Consider the following 18,510-nt stretch of genomic DNA (forward strand, 5'->3'; position numbering starts at 1 on the left):
GTGGAAAAAATCAGGCTAGGGATTACCTTTTTAGTTTTTTTTGTTGGGCTGCTTAGTTTGTAAGCGATAATAGTGTTTTTAAAGCCTTTAAACACTTAAAAAATTATTAAAAACCAAAAGAAAAAAGGTACTCTCCATTCTCTTTATATCTGAGGTAGTTCACAATTTATTTTTTTATGTTTGGAATTTAGCATATATCTCAAATTTGTTACTTTTTCAATTAAATTCAATGGAATCACAATAATTATAAATGCAATCCAAGAAAACAACATTGCAATTCTCAATTCTTTATTTTTCTTATAATAGTGTACGACTAATTAATAATTTATTCAAAATAATTGATTTAACTAAGAAAATAACAAATTGAGAGAGTATTTTTATCCGAAAATTTGGGAACCTTTCTCTAGTAGGGCCTAGGCGATGGCCTAAGGGGCCTAGGCCAAGGGCCGACCCTGTCTGTCACTTTCACTTTTGAAAGTCTTCCACTACCATGCATTAATTGAATCAGAAGAATTTGTAGTTTGCATGCCTCACGTGGATGATCATTATCTCGTACATTGTTTGAGAGATCCCATCTCCAGATTTTCCAATGTAGCGTTATCTCTCCAAGATGGAATTCAAATACTGATTTATTATCTTATTGATTTTACTTTATTTTATCTCTAACATTGATCTTATGCATTTGCATCAATTATTATTGGGTTTTCCACTTTTCTAAAGTGGAAAAAATCAGGCTAGGGATTACCTTTTTAGTTTTTTTGTTGGGCTGCTTAGTTTGTAAGCGATAATAGTGTTTTTAAAGCCTTTAAACACTTAAAAAATTATTAAAAACCAAAAGAAAAAAGGTACTCTCCATTCTCTTTATATCTGAGGTAGTTCACAATTTATTTTTTTATGTTTGGAATTTAGCATATATCTCAAATTTGTTACTTTTTCAATTAAATTCAATGGAATCACAATAATTATCAATGCAATCCAAGAAAACAACATTGCAATTCTCAATTCTTTATTTTTCTTATAATAGTGTACGACTAATTAATAATTTATTCAAAATAATTGATTTAACTAAGAAAATAACAAATTGAGAGAGTATTTGCTCATTTTCCAAACATAGAAGGGGAAATTGATTAGATTCAAAAATAAGGAATGAATTGTTAATTATCCCAAACATAAAGGAGGAAAAGTGCTTCCCCCAAAGAAAGAAAAAAAGAAAAAGAAAAAATAGAAGAATATCTCTTTTGGACTAGAATCCTCTCAACTTTAGTCAAATTAAAAAGTTGAAGTGATTTGTAATCTATTTGGGAGGAGGAGGAGGGAAGTTAGGGTTCTAAACCCTATTATGATTGGCTGTATCTTCAGAAAAAAGGAAGGAAAAGGAAAATAACTGAGAAATAGAAACCATAAGAGAAAGAAATTTTAAAATGTTTTTTTTTTTTTTTTTGAGTGTTTGGATGTAAAAAAGATAGTGAAACAAAAGAAAGAAATAGTTATCTTCCTTGTTTGGTTCCCAAAGAAAATGGAAAGGAAACAGATGTTTTACTTTTCATTCCCTTTTTTATGTTTAGAGAAATTAAATACTACAGTAGAAAATATTTTTTGATAAATCTAGAAAGGAGAGAATTTCTACTAAAACAAAATAATGGAGAATTTAAGGCTATATGAGTAATTTTATACTATAAAAAACTTTCAAATTACTTTAACATCCAAGTGTGGGTTTCACTAGTGTGACAAAAAAATTTAAAAAATCAGTAGATTTATGTATTTATTTTATTATTATTTTTAGTTAATAGAAAATCATAATTTTTATTGAGATTAATAAATTAAAGAAGGAACACATAACTTTGAAAAAAAGCCTCGAACCCTATAATCAAGCTTCCATCTTATTGGGTGTTGTATACGTGGCTTGATTTTTTTATCATAAGGCATCAATTTTCCCACAGGAAATTGAGATTTATATTACTTATCAGCTGGGTGGAATATAGTTCTATTTTTCACAACTTAATGAGAAAATGATGATGGGAATGTAAGTGTTGGCTGCTAGCAATTGTTCGGTTTTGGGCCTTATGGCTTGTGGTGCTTGACAGCTTGAGAATGACTTGGAAATATGTTCATTCAATATTGAATTTTTGTCGCAAGTGGAAATACTCTTTGTATCCATATTTGCAAGTGGAAATTTATGGAATTTATTGTCAGATTGAAAATTAATAGAGAAACGACGAATAAAATATGGGGCGTCGAGATTATAACACAATACACACACAGGAGTTGGGTGCACGCATTTTTGTTTTTTGGGGGGAGGGGTGTGAATGCTCTAGATCTGGTGGCGCACTCTGAATTCAAACTTCAAAACAGCAGGCACAATGTGAGTTCAAACTTCAAAACCTTTCTACAACAAGAGGCCCACGCAGCTAAATAATGTGATTTGGTTTTGTCTATGGACGAAATCAGCTGTGGCGTTTAGTGGGGTTATTATTGTTAGAGAGACAAGGACGAATGGAGAAAGCGAATGAAGAATTGACAGTGGTTTATAGTGCACGTTTGAATATACGTTTTTTCCTCCACGTTTGCGTCTGGTGCGTTTTGTGGGTCCCTAATACCATTTATGGGACTCACAAGTAATTTTTTTAGCAAAAACAATTTTAAAATTGAGTCCCACGGTACTATTCACACATTTAAAAATTATTTTGCTACAGTATTTTCAGTTTCAATTTTCAGTAATAAACGGTATCTAAACAGACCCTAATGACTCATGTTCATGAGACAAAAGGAGTGACTACATTTTTGTTACTTTGAATTATGTATTACAATACAGCTGTGACCGCTTTAGAAATTTTTTTGAGGGTGGTCATTAAGAAACATAAATTATACAAAATTTAATAAAAAGAGAACTTCATCTATTGATGACAAAAAAAAAAAAAAAAAAAGCGCGCGCGCACACACACACACACACAAAGTCTTACAATTTCCTTCTACGAGTTTTCTTATTTTGAAATCGTTATATGATAGTCTTATTATCAATGTTGCAAGCTACATCTCTTTTAAAATTATAGTTAAATAAAATTTTTCTTAAACTTTTTTTTACGTAAGGATCTAATATATTGTTAAGAGGATTAAAGTTTAAGGACAAAATTTGGCTACAAACTAAATTGTAGCACAAGGCTACAACTCTCAGTAAACAAATTAACATTACTACATATTTTGTAAATCTAATTGTTGAATTGTATGTTCTCTTGTTCTTAAAACACATGTCAAGTTTCTTGTCAATCGAATGTTATTTACTATTCGATCCGTAAACTTAGTTTTTATGTATAATTTTAGGTTACAAAAACTTGAAATTTAAACATTTGATTGATGACATAGCTATTGATCTTTGATCTTTTTGAAATTTTGCAAGTATAGAGGATATAAGAAGAAAATGTAATTAAATAATATATTTGTTAAAATTAACAACCAATAAAAAAAAAAATATATATATATATATATATATTTATATATATATTGAATGAAGTTGTAGTCTTAGCTTACAACCAAGTTTATTGTCAAATTTTGTCCAAAGTTTAGTTAAGTTGGGCCTAAAAAAATTTAGGGTTATCACAAAGTTTAGTTTGTTGCCAAATCATAAATTTTTAAAATTTATACATGATAATAATTTTTTCTAGTACAGGGTGGTCACAGCTGCCAGTGAATACAACCATTGGAAGGACTTAACCAGTTAACCCTAAGCTAATCATTGAGTAACCCTAAAGTATAGTATAAGTCAAGATGCGAAATACAAGTAATTACATGACTACATGTAACATGACAATATTATAAATTGCATGGGCAGTGATGTACCTAGGATTTCAAACTAGAGAGACCGGAGTATAAGCCAAAAAAAAAAAAAAAAAAAAAACACCCCAAATAGGCACCCATGATTCCATATATTATTAATAAACTATTAAACATAAGAGATCTAGGGTTCAATTCCCGCTTATACTAAATACTTATTGATGTCTTGGTCTGGTAATAAAAAAATACAATCATCAGAAATGAAAGCCATAGGTTGTGAAGCTCTATCCAAAAAAAAAAAAAAAATATCAACCAAAACAAATACATAAAATCATTGTTTCTTAACACATTAAGATGAAATCATCTACCAACAAAAACAAAAAAGAAAACACAAAATAATATTGTTTTTTAATACTAGGCTGGCTAGGATTTTTAAATTTTTTTAAAGTTTTATTTTTGTTAAGTTTTTGGGTTGAGTAGTTGCTAGTTAGGCTAATTGGAGGGGAGTGGCCTAAGGTTTTGAAAGAGGAGACCAACAACAAAAATGAAAAAAATATAACTAATAAAATTTTTTTTTTTCTTAGGACCAAGGGTGCTCGGGCTCCCTTAGGCCCTCCTCTAGGTTTCCCTGTGTATGGGTACAATGAACTTAGACTGAAATCTCTTACATCCATCCTCAAACTTAAGGTGGAAGTTTGAGAACATCTTGATAGGATTGGGTCCTATATAAAATGGTCCGAGCATAACTTAAAGTGAAACAAGTAAGATGGTTCTTGCCTATAGTGATCAATGACAATTAACAATGCTTAAAGGTTGGAAGATGGCTAATACAACCTAAAGATGAATGTTTTTGTGACCAGGTTGAAGGATGGTTGTACGGTGCTCAAGTATGGCAAATGGAAGATAGATGTTAGCAATTATGGTGATTAATGCTGAACGGTGGTCAGAAAATAATTTATTTCTGACACTTTCTAATGTTTTTAACGGAAATATACATAATTAAAATTTCTCATTTCTTAACTATCAAATTAATAATAATAATAATAATAGTAGTAGTAGGACAAAGACAAGTGCACGGTATCAAATTGAATACGTGCATTTTCAAGAATGGTCCTACGGTCTGAAACATCCTATATCCTACAATACCTATCAACGCATTGAATTCAGAAAATTGGATAAAGAATTCCACGGTATCAAATTGAATACGTGCATCTTGAAGCATGATAAACATGGTCCCACGGAATTTAATGTGTCTGAAACATCCTAATACTTATCAACGCAATGAATCCTATAAATTGGATCAAGAAATCTCCGAAGCATTAAACTCTCCACAAGAAAATTTTTCCTATATTCATAATTTAAATTTCTCATTTCTTAACTATCAAATTATTAATAATAATAATAATAATAATAATAGTAGTAGTAGTAGTAGTAGGACAAAGACAAGTGCACGGTATCAAATTGAATACGTGCATTTTCAAGAATGGTCCTACGGTCTGAAACATCCTATATCCTACTATACCTATCAACGCATTGAATTCAGAAAATTGGATAAAGAATTCCACGGTATCAAATTGAATACGTGCATCTTGAAGCATGATGAACATGGTCCCACGGAATTTAATGTGTCTGAAACATCCTAATACTTATCAACGCAATGAATCCTATAAATTGGATCAAGAAATCTCCGAAGCATTAAACTCTCCACAAGAAAATTTTTCCTCCCACTTCTCTCTCCCATTTACTTTACTTGTGATACACTTTCTCTATGGCTTTGTCTATTAAGCCCCTCTTTGCTTCCTACAATCCTCCAAATGCTCCTAAGAGGATTCCAAAAGCTACCAATTCAGACCACTTCAGCCAGAATCCTTTGCCTAGTGCTCGCAAATTGAACATTGCCCATGATCACACATTGCCTCTCCCTTTAAAACATCACAACTACAGAAGCAAACATGATGCTGTAAGTTTGTGTCCTTTCTTAAAGCCACCAATACAATTGACTACCATCGAGAAAGTATCCGTTAAAACCATCTCATGAGGTTCGTCATATTTGACGAGCCTCACACATTTGTGGGATTCACATGTTTTGAGAGGGCGCTTCATGAAACCCTCTCATAAGTCAATGTTTACATTGTTATAGTCACTAAACTAACCACTATTCCCTTGAGAGTAAAAATTATATTTCCATTTTCTTAGGAGTTTCACTTAATGTTCTACCAAGTGTTGTATACTATGTGTTTAAATTTTTTATTTTTCATTTTGTTTATGATAAAACCACTTTTGTTAGGTTGCGATCAGGAGCCATGAGGTCACTATGCAAAATTTTCATCACTGCCACTTGTTCTCGTTGAGTTTTTGTTTTGTTTTGTTTTTTTTTTTTTTTGTTTTTTGTTTTTTGTTTTTTTTTTTTTTGTTTTACCTTGTAATATTTTAATATCTTCCATTCTTAACAAAAAAAGGAAGTAAAAATATGATAATCTTTCTTAAACTTTATGCTAGAGGTGATACAACCTTTAACAAAATAACTGTATTTAGTTCCTCCCCCCAAAAAATTAAAGTAATATAAAAACGAATTTTCATTGATATATTATTATTTACCCCATAACTTATCATGTTATCAAAGTAATTGGTCTTGATTTTTTTCGTTTTATTTATTGAAACAAACACATATACACACAAATGAGGGAAAACGCGGTTCTAAATTTTAACACAAAAGCATATTACAAACTTTACTCAAAAACCATAATTAATCAGTCTTGAATTTAAACCTTGACTTTTCTCACCTTAGCTTCTATCTACTCGAAGCATTATATAGTTTGTTTCTGAATATAATACACTATAATGATTTAATTGAATACATTAAAGATGTCAACTGGCATTTAGTTACACACTTTTTTTTGCTTCTGGTTTTCATTGTGCCCGATATTTTATTTTATTTTTAGTTTTAGCTTTTAACAGATTGCTTCCTTCCCTTCCAGGATAAAATTCACAGCCAACATGCACAAAAGTTGAAAGAAGTTAAGGACGTGCTGAACAAAGCCGGAGAAGATCCATTGGAAGGTTTATATATGATTGATGCGATTCAACGCCTTGGCATTGACTACCACTTCCAAGAAGAGATTGAAACAATTCTACAGAGGCAAAATATGATATCTAGTGCTTGTGGTTATAATGAAATCAACAATCAACCTTACGAAACTGCTCTACGCTTTCGATTATTGAGACAAGATGGTTACTACGTTTCTTCAGGTCGGCATTTTCTTTTCTATAATTTATATATAAAGCCAATGGCATTGCTCATGGCTATAAAGTCATCATCAAGGGTGAGGGAGGGGTTTGGGATTTAGATTCCCACAAAGATCCATTAGCCGAGGGCCCAAATATCGAGAAATTATTGTAGTGTACTTAGTAATCTAAGTACTCCTCTTACATAAATGTGAGTATGTAAGAGAAAGGTATAGTCCATCAAGGGTGAGGGCTGAGGGGTTTGGGATTTATATTCTCACAAAGATCTGATAGCCAATGGCCCAAATGTCGATAAAATATTATAGTGTACTTAGTAAGCTACATACTCCACTTACATAAATATGAGTATGCAAGAGAATAGAATAGTCCATTAAGAGTGAGGGCCGAGGGGTCTGGCATTTAGATTTTCACAAAGATCCAAATTAATGGCCAAAAGCCAAAATGTTGAAAAATTATTGTAGTGTACTTAGTAAGCTATATATTCCTCTTACATAAATATGAGTATGTAAGAGAAGGGCATAGTTCATCAGGTGCACTAAATAATTTTACTTAAACACCCCTACCCCTCCTGCTCCCCTTGTTAAATTGGTTTAATGGGGGAATTTGTCCAATATTATGACCCAACCGAACCAAACTGATTACACCTTTAACTAAAAGCCACTTGAAAATTTTATGTAAGAAAATATTTTAGAAATATTATCAAAACTGTATGCCACTTGATGCACCTACAATATGCATTTTGCAAGTTTTAGTACACCAAAATACAAAATTGTGATTAATTACTAATTGTTAAATTTTTTTTTAATAAATTTCTTGAATTTTTTGTTATAGAATTTTAGTTGGAATAAAATTTTTAATTTCTTGAAAAATTAGGTACTATAGTTTTAACTAAATTAAACTATCATTACAATTAGTAAGATAAATTATTTTAATAATTATTGAGAGTGTAGCTACTTGTTACCAAGAGAAAATACTCATTTGGTGGAACCATGATTTATAGGACTTGACTTTTATTTTATAGTATATGATTTATGATATATATATGTTGTGGGCTCCAACCTTTTTATAAAATTAAAAAAAAGACCCCATTAATAATTCAACAAACGTTTTACACTTCTGCAATACAGTTCTGTCATTTGTCATGAAATTATAGTTCTATAATTTTTTTTTCTGCTTTCTTATTTCATTTTATAAATTCCTTTTACAATACTGTAACATCCTTTTATGGTTTTCTACTATCCACAAATTTTCAATAATTTGAAATTAAAGTTATGATAGAAGAAATATATTGAACACTATAAGTACATTAAAAAAAAAAAAAAAAAACTAAGTCACGTATAGAGCTTCTTGTATATTTATTGATACATTTTCAAACTTTTATACTTGTACAATGATTTTCTTATTTATTATTCTTAAGTAATTAATTAAATTATCATTCTTGAATATTTTTTATAAAAATAACTGGATTATTCTTTTAGACAGATCTACTGATGAATATATATATATAAATATATATATTATTTTTTAATATCTTTTACTAGACACTATGCATGAAAAAGAAATTGATTTGATAACTGTTATATTTATATGACAATTAAATAATTTAATTTCTTACTGGTTAGCTATGACTTTTATTTTCAACATCGATTTTGCTTTCAACTTTGTCTTTTAATCTTTGTTATCCCAACTTAAAGCCTAATCCCACCACTAATTAGTCAAAGCAATAAGGATACAAAAACTAAAACTAAGGGGAAAACAATTTTGTTCCTATTTGTAATCCTTTACTATTTGATTTTAGAACAAAGCTATATACTCGCTAAATGAATATTGTATATACACTTGTACAGCGTTGTTTAACAACTTCAAGGACAAGGAGAGGAAGTTCAAATCAAGTCTAGTCGGAGATATAAAGGGATTGATTGGCTTATATGAAGCTTCTCAGTTAAGTATTGAAGGAGAAGATATACTGGATGAAGCTGGAGAGTTTAGTCGCCAATATCTTACCGAATGGGCGACCCATCTTGATCATCAACAAGCCATTCTTATCACGGATACACTGAAGAATCCTCATCACAAGAGCCAGGCAAGGTTCACGACTAAAAACATTCAAACTAACATTCAAGGGACAAATGAATGGATCAATGTTGTGCAAGAACTAGCTCAAATAGATTCCAACATGGTTCATGAAATACACCAAAAGGAAATTCATCAAATTTTGAAGTAAGTTGAGCAATGATGTTGAGGATTTAGTTTGCATTTTATAGTATATTATTAACGATTTACTTAAATCTTTTTATTTGTTTTAGATGGTGGAAAGACCTAGGCTTGGCCAATGAGTTGAAATTTGCTAGAGACCAGCCACTTAAATGGTACATGTGGCCCATGGCATGCCTCACAGATCCAATCTTGTCGGAGCAAAGGGTTGAGCTCACAAAACCCTTGGCACTACTCTACATAATAGATGACATATTTGATGTTCGTGGAACCCTCGATGAACTTAAACACTTCACAGAAGTTGTCAATAGGTATGGATCAGTAGTAGAATAATATAAGAAAAATGTTAAAACTATAACAAATTTTACTATGAATTGATGTAACTATAAATATGATTTATGTCACTTCAACATAACATATAATAATAAAAAAATATCTTAATTAGTACTTTGTGATTAGTTAATGTAGTAAAACTTGTTATAACCCCATATTTATTTGAAAAATAAAAATAAAATTGCATGCAGATGGGAACTTGATGCTGCTGAGCAACTACCAGACTACATGAAGATATGCTTCAAGGCTCTTTATGACATTACCAACGAAATCTGCTACAAGGTCTACAAAAAGCATGGATGGAACCCCTTGGAAAGCCTTAAAAAAACGGTATAAAATAATGTAACCCGGAACCTAGCAAGAATTTATTAATTGAGTATGGATTTAGGAAAGTTTAGGGCCCGTTTGGTACGTGTGTTTAAACAACAATATTAAGTTTTTTTGGAAATATGTGTGGATGAAAAAGTGTGTGAAAATACTTATAATGTTGTTTAAAAAATGAAAACATGTGTTTGAACTCACGTACTAATAGAGGTCTTAATGAGCTGTGTTTGAGAATTTATATTAATATTTATAGTGGGCGAGATTGTGCAACGCATTCTTAATAGAAGCACAATGGTTGGCTCATGGGATCTTTCCAAAGACGGAAGAGTACCTGAAGAATGCCCTTATCAGCACAGGAGTGCATATGGTGCTTGTTCATACTTTCTTTTTCTTGGGTCAAGGCATAACCAATGAAACTGTAGATCTTCTAGATGATGTTCCGGGCATTATATCTTCTACTGCGAAAATTCTTCGTCTTTGGGATGACTTGGGAAGTGCCAAGGTAACATATAATTTAGTGATGAACCTTTTCCTTTCTTAACAAAGAGATTTTTATTCCCTATTGTGACCTTTTAGGTGGGTTAAATACAAGAAAGAAAAGAAAACTTAGATTACTTTGACAGAATCCAGCATCCTAACAAAACAAGTGTCGGAGTTTTTAGTTAAGAGCACAGACTTGAAGGAACTGTACTTGCCTTCTTTTACATGCTTGACCAAGGAACAAAATTATAAAATAGAGATCACTAGCATCACTATGAGTCTATGGCACTACATTGTTCTTAGTCCTAAGAAATAGAAACTGATAATGGAACAAGCAATCAATTGGGACTCAGCTATTTGCTAAAACCTAGGACTACCAGATAAACTTAATATTTTCAAAACAACTTTAGTAAGCAGATGAACAAAGTTTATCTTTAAATTAGTTTAGAAAGAAACTCTACAAACTTCTCATATATCTTCTTTTTGCGTGTAAATTTTGAAAATCTAACATTTAAATTTCATATTTCTTATGTTCTTAACATGCATATAAAATTTTGTTTAGATTGGATGATATTTATTATTCGATCAATAAACTTATTTTTTATATATAATTTTAGATCACAAAAAGTTGAAATTTTAACATTTATTTGTTGACATAGTAGTTGATTTTTGATCTTTTTGAAATTTTGCAAACACGAAAGATATGATAAGAACATGCAATCTAACGGTTAGATTTTCAAAATTTACACTCAATATAAAAATATATAAGGAATTTGTAGGGTTTCTCTCCAAACTAATTTGGAGAAAAACTTTGTTCCAAGTACATGCTTTCTATGAAGTTAAACTAATTAACTTAAAGATCATTATTAAAAAATTTCAGATAAAATAATACACCTAACAAACACAATAACAATCATCTCCATGAGGCATTCCCGAATGGAGATGGTCTAGCTTATGTTTACGTAGTTATTACCAATCCCATGCATGGTGAAGATTAAAAGAAAAAAATTGACTTCAAACAGATTTAGAATCATCTTTTCCAATCCATTAGTGATGAATTATAATGCTATTCATTTGTATTATTTAAACAAATTATATAACTTCAAAAAATTATATAACTAAAACTACATATAAATAATCTTTTTAATTATTACATATTAAGTTTGCGTCAAACATTTTTCAAGACCAAATATTTATATTATATTGTTATTCTTAATTAGAATGAAATTTAGAGGGTCTATTTCACAATTATAAAGACAAGACCTATGACTATATACGCATAATAGGTCTATTAGTACAATATTATAGTAACAGTACATTGATGGGACAATTGAACTTGACAAATAATTTCATAAAAGATGAAATGAAAACACGTATAAATGATATAAATTAAAAATGGAATAAAGTTAAATTACCTATAAAAATAACTAATTGGGCAAAGTGCAAAATATTTTTTTTATATAAGATAAATATTTTATTTTAACTTAATCTAAATGTATATGTGTATGAAACTCTTTCCTAAAGACTTGAACCTCAATTTTTGCTCTCATATCTCACAAGCATTTACAATTGTAGAGTGAAATATTACTTGCTAAAAGTTAGTAAAATTATAATTATATTAAAAAAATTAAGGTTTCAAAACATTTTATATATATGTGTGTGTGATTTTTTGTATATGTAAATAAAATAACAATTATGAAAAAGAAGGAATAGTTGATTAAAAAAAAGGGTAGAGTGTTTTTTATCAAATAACTTCCTTTGCTAGGTAAGATGTGTTTTCAAGGGTCACAGGTTTAGCTAACCAAGAGTTTTTAGGGTCATCCAAAATTTTGCGGGCACCCCTAAACTACAACGTGGATCGATCCACCCCTTGATAAATAAAGTCGTGTGCTATTCATAACATTTATCGTCTTAAGTGGTTAGTTACCAATAAAAATTACAGAGAAATGAGAGAGAAAGCTATGGACAGAAGTTATTTTGTGAAACACAAAACTATAAGATTAGTATGTTTTGCTGCTATTATCAAATTTTGCAGAGCAAAACTATAGCTTATTGTGAACGAAATGGAAGAAAGAACTACTCATTTGTTTTACTGGGGGTCCGTGGCATAAAGGAGAGAAGAGTGGCTATAGATATATGGCTTTCCTTTATTCAAAGAGGACATGTTTAATTTAAGACAAAGTACTCCATTGATGTCCATAAAGTTTATGGCATGCTGCTCCACCCCACGGTTGGCAGGTTACTTCTTGCAATAATTCTCAGGGATCTGGGTGTATAGAAGGGGAAATAACAAAGGTTCTGTTGCTCCGGATAGTTGGTGTATGTATGAGTGGCTAGTATCATTCTAGCCTTTTGGGCTGGCTAGCAGTATTAGACATTTGGACCTACATTTGCCAATCATTACCTGAAGCTTCCAGGTAGTGCTATGGCACACCAATTAATGCGAAGACCCACATATTGTTGGCTAGGGCAATAATATGTTCTTATCAATAGTAACGTAGTAAGGGGAATAATTTTCCTCGAAATCAGTTTGAATGTAAACACAAAGCACAAAGTTTTTCTCTTTAGGTGAATCTCCTTTGAAATATGTGTAACAACCATTTATGTGTATTATTTAAATAAATCACATAACTTTTTATACAGGTCATGCAATCAATCACCACATAGAAAAGAGAATTAGAGAAATTTTTCTTAAGACTAGTTTGAAGATAAATTTGTATTTGTTTTGGTCTTGGTGAACTTGGTCAATAATATCACGCTTGGTTTCAGTTTTAGTCCATTTGTTGATTGGATCCTCACTGGATCCATACAAACCTAGGCCCAGTTACACTTATTATTAGTAAAGTTTTAAATATTGTTTCAATTGAAATGAACCCTGTACAAAGTGATGTTAGATCAATTACAACTTGTCACGATTTTATAGCTGAGTGGTATTGACTAAATTTTTATAAGGAAAAATAGAATTCAAATCCTCATCCCATTATTGTAAAAAAAAAAAAAAAAAAAGGAAAAAAAACTCACAAGCTCTACAAATTACCAAATAATGTCACTAGTACAGCACTAGTCGATCTAGGGTGCCAGAAATTGGCTTTTAATTCATGTTTGAAACTTGCTCTTTCTAGTCACTGAAATAAGCCTGGTTTTAACTGCAGGACGAGAATCAAGATGGGCGTGATGGATCTTATTTAAAGTGCTACATGAAAGAACATTGTGGCTCTTCAATCAAAGACACAAGAGAACATATAATATCTATGATTTCAGACGAATGGAAGTGCCTCAACAAGGAATGCCTCTATTCTTATCCATTCCCTGCATCTTTTAAGAATGTTTCTCTCAATGCTGCAAGGATGGTTCCTTTGATGTACAATTACGATGACAATCATCGCCTTCCAAGTTTAGAGGAGCATATGAAGTCGCTGCTAATTGGTGGTGTTGTTACACAACAAAATGAACTAACTATTGTATCACAGATGAAGGCTGAAGGATAAGGAAGCCAGATCAGAATCAGAAGTGAGCAAAGATATAGGGAATGAAGAAAGACCAGGCTAAACAACATGTATTGTTTATGTTACTAGTGTTGGTTAAACTATATGTAGTTTAGGGTCCGTTTGGATACAGCTGAAAACTGAAAACTAAAACTGAAAACTGAAAAACACTGTAGCGAAATAATTTTTAAATGTGTAAATAGTACCGTGGGATCCATCTGTAATAAAAAAGTTACTGAAAAGTGAAATTTGTGGGTCCATGAACAGTACACGATGTGCACTGATTGGTCCAAAAAAGTTTGAAAAGTCAAAGTTTGCGGCTACTGTTCATTGAACAGTGCATGAGCAGTAGCCGCAATCTGAAAAAATGCGTGAAAAAAAAAAAAAAAAAGCAAACAAAACGCAGACACAGACGTATCAGCCCAATCCAAACGCAACTTTAGTCTAGTCTAGTAATGGGCATGTGATGTGCACATGTGTGATTAGTTGTAATCTTTTTGTTTGTTAGAAATCTGTTATAGTTGTTAAGTTAGTTAGTTAGTTAGCTTCTCTGTTGTATATAAACTATAGCATCAGTGTATCATTATTCAAGTTAATGAGAATTTACTCTTAACAAATCTCATTGGTATCAGAGCCTAAATTGAAAGCTCACTAGTATAAATACTTGAGTTAGTTTAGAACCCTAATTTTTAAATTACAGCTAGATTTCTTTTAATCTGCTCTAGATAAAGTAGAACAAGAGTAATAAATACATAATCAACCAGGACTACTAACTAGTGTAGGGACATACATAATTGAAAACTAAGTAAAAAGTACAAGTAGTAAAGGAAGAGAGAAGTAAAAACAAGATAACACCGTGATGTATTATCGAAGAGGAAAACTGAAAAAACCGGCTAAAAAACCTCTCTGCAGCCTTACAAGCCGAATCGATCTACTAGTAAATTAGTTTGAGTACAAGGATAACAATTAGACCCTCCAAGCCTAGGCTACCCTCTATACTTGAGCCATCCGAACCCCAACTACCAATGGGCTTCACCAAGCCTTGTCTTCACTAGCTTTCTAGGTCTCATAACTATCCCCAATTGCTCCCACCAAAGATTGGCATGACCCAATGCTTTCCAATTGCTCCAAATCAACTCATAACACTTTGAATGGATGTGGGTTGTTTTTGGGCTAAGAACTTTTCAAAGGATATGGAATTAGAGAGGGAAGAGAGTGAAGAAAACTAAGAGAAATGTGTAGATGATTGTTGGTTTGTAATCTCTAACTTTCCAATGGATTTCTAGGGTTTTCTCTCTGAAACTCTTCTTACAATTTCGTGGGTAATTTTGGCTTTTATAGTGTGAGTAAAGGTATAAGGGAAACACACAGAATTCCAGCTGTCAGTGCATCTTGCGACTTAGTTCGAAAGTTGGCCAAGTCACGACCTACTTGCAAAATACCTCTGACACTTGAGTCATTTGAACTTCCAACATGTGCTCCTCATGTGGCCTTTCGCGGGTTGTAGCAGTTAAGAACCAGTCGAGAGTAATTCGCGAAATCCTTTGTTCTTCATAGATCTTCACCAAATTGAACGCTATACCCATTACATGTATTCCCAAAAAAATACTGCTAAATGATTGAATGAATTACAATCAAATTTGACATGAAATTTAAGCCAATAAACATAAACTGAAAATCACAACTTTACTATACTTATTTGTATTAACTATCAAATGCCTTTGTGTGTATTCTGATAGGCCAAAAACGTATTGACCCCCTTGTGATAAATTAATTGATTAATTAGCCAAGTTTATTAATTAATCAAATTAACATGCAATGTACGTGGTAGCACAAACAAATCACCAATTAAACTAAGTATGCAGTGGAAATTAAATTGACACGGTGATTTGTTTACGAACGGGGAAAACCTACATGACAAAAACCCCATCGGGTGATTTTAAGGTCATTACTCCCGAGAATCCACTATTATCAAAACAAGCGATTACAAGTAAAGGAATCTCAATACCTTATATCAACCTACAGTTGAACCCTTACCCCAATACCTAATTGGACTTGTTTTATAGTAACAATCTCTCCTTTTCAATGCACGGCTCCCAGTATGTGACTAACCAATTGCGTGGATCCTAGTACGCGACTTCTATCACCAACTAGAGAAGGTTGTTGGCTGTAAAGTTCTTCAGTTCATCACACAATGAAGATAATGAAGTTGCTTGTTCACAAAACCCTACGGTGTACAAACACAGCAGCTTCTTCACAAGAAAGATGAATTAGGACAAATTTTGTCTCTGATCACAATTTGCTTAAACAAACTTTGCTCAACACTTGTGCAACTTGTGTCATCTTTGACGGCCTTTAAAATAATCCTTATATATGTCTAAGGTTGTGAGAAAAGAAAGCCCAAACATATAATCACGGATTTGATGAAAAACAGACTCAAAAATCTGAGTTTCATAAACCTCGATAGATACCCTATCTGTCGAGTTGCTGTTGAGCCATCGAATTCAGACAGCTCTAAATCTCGATAGATTGCTAGCTATGGAGCTTTAATGAACAACACTTTTCACACTTGATTCTTGGACAGACTTGCATGGTTTTAACACTTGAACTTGAAACCTTGTTTCTTGAAACATTAAATACATCTTAGATCTACCCAATTACAAGTAAAGTGCATTTTGTTAAAGGATTAGCCAATTACATAAAATAGTGACATATGTTCCTAACATGTATAACACATATGTCCTAACAATCTCCCCTTTTGGCAATCCGTGACAAAGCCACAACAAACAAATGAGATATGAGAGAAGCCATAAATCACTCAACTCATATTCACTTGTTGAATACAATAAAATCTATCCTAACAAAAACTCTTGAAAAACTTTGCAAGAAGAGAGTTTATGACAAGTAGACTTTGACAACCTGTATTTCTGAAACACTTTAAAAAAAACTCATCAAGACATCTTAGTGTAAAATAGAAATAATAGATTGCATACAAGTTATAAGAAGCATGTGCATTAAGAGAGAAAAGAAACAATACATGAAAGGGTAGGTGAAAAACATACATCAATATGTAAAGAATATAAGTACAATATATGTCAAAATGGTCACAAAACCCATGTACAAGAGATAAATGTATCTAAAGTAGACAAAAAAGAAAAAGATACATAATATCCTCACTACATCCCTCAAAATCAACACTCCCCCTAACAAAAATCTCCTAAACTAACTCTCCCCTTAATTATGACTACTCTCAAAACCAAAGTGTAAGAGTGTCAAGAAGACATCTCGTTAGCACTGGAAGAGCTATCATCTCCATCATCCTCATCATCAGAAGCAGTGGCATCATCATCATCATCCTCATTCTCAGGAGCCTCTGGAGTGGGTGGAGGAGAAGTAATGAAGCCACCCATGACCGCCTGGCATCGTGCAATACGACCAACTCAGGTGTTCACCTGACGCAACTCATCATTGAGAATGTTAAGGCGAGCATCCATGCGCTGAAGCTATGCCATGATGTCCCCGAGAGTCACACCGCTCGTAGAAGAAGAGGGAGCGGATGTGGATGGAGCCAAAGGAATGGGAGGAGTTGCTAACCTGGACCGCCTTGACCGAAACTGTGCCTTGCTTCGTTTAAGGGTAGCGGCATCTATAGCACCTGACAGTTTTTAGACCCCTTAAACAATTGATTAAACCTAGGTAATTAGCCAAGTTGTTACTTAGTCCAATTAAACAAGTCTAGGTTATCACAATAATAAAGATCAAATCATGCAAAGCAGCGAAAAATAAATAACATAAGATATGATCACCCAGGAAACCAAACCGGTAAAAACCTGGGGAGGATTTGACCTAGTTATCCTCAAGGTAAACTTGAATCCACTATCTTGAAAGAATCGAAGTTCATACAAAAGGACTTACAAGCACCCCCGCTTGACTTCCTAATGCTACCAACTAGTAGAACTTACTGACACGACCACGTGCAAACTCCGAATCCACGGACTCCTTCTTTCTTGGATTCCCACCAGCTACAAGCACCCGCTTGTGTATTCTTTAAGTTTTAATGGCAGCAACTGAATTGATCATCAAGGTGTAGAAAATATCTCCTCCTTGAAATCCTTAAGTTTGTGTAAAGGAAAGCTCTTCTAAATCTCACAAGAGATTTACACAAACCGCAATATGAGCAACACTAAAACGTGGCTAGGGTTTGCCTTTTATACTTAGGACAAATAAGAAACCCTAAAAATGTTTTAAAACAAATAGGGCTGAGTTGGACGAATCTGCAGAAAAGTGATCTGCCCGAGCTTTGATCGGTCGAGCCTAACCTTCGATCGATCGAGCCAGGCCGAAAGCCACAGTGCTTCCTGCTTTAAACTCAATTCCAACTTTACATTGACATACAACTTTGAGCTAGCTTTAAACACTTCTAAACACATTGTTTTGATCATGGTTTGCCAACAATACAAATTAGAGTTCTAAATACATAAAATCCTAAACTTTAGAACCTAACAAACTCCCCCTTTGACAATCCGTGACAAAACACAACTTAGAAGCTCAAAGTTTACAAAATGAAAAGCCCTTTACAAAATAATGCTCATAAACCAAATTCAATCCTAACTACTATCCATCAGTTGCAAGTGTAGACAGCAACTCAATTGAATCAACC

General features: G+C 32.4%; 1 protein-coding gene and 1 pseudogene across 1 annotated transcript; both read left to right on the forward strand.

Moving 5' to 3' along the window:
* Positions 1–5,453: 5,453 nt before the first annotated feature.
* Positions 5,454–13,949, forward strand: LOC115992733 ((3S,6E)-nerolidol synthase 1-like). Its single transcript, XM_031116956.1, has 7 exons — positions 5,454–5,728; positions 6,747–7,017; positions 8,862–9,234; positions 9,321–9,539; positions 9,753–9,891; positions 10,139–10,387; positions 13,518–13,949. Exons 1-7 carry the CDS (start codon positions 5,537–5,539, stop codon positions 13,851–13,853), a joined length of 1,779 nt encoding a protein of 592 aa, XP_030972816.1. The 5' UTR covers positions 5,454–5,536; the 3' UTR covers positions 13,854–13,949.
* Positions 13,950–17,363: 3,414 nt separating this feature from the next.
* The window catches only part of LOC115991188, a 36,503-nt pseudogene continuing 35,356 nt past the window's right edge, over positions 17,364–18,510 (forward strand).

This window comes from Quercus lobata, chromosome 5 (genome assembly GCF_001633185.2).
Source record: "Quercus lobata isolate SW786 chromosome 5, ValleyOak3.0 Primary Assembly, whole genome shotgun sequence".
Taxonomy (NCBI): domain Eukaryota; kingdom Viridiplantae; phylum Streptophyta; class Magnoliopsida; order Fagales; family Fagaceae; genus Quercus; species Quercus lobata.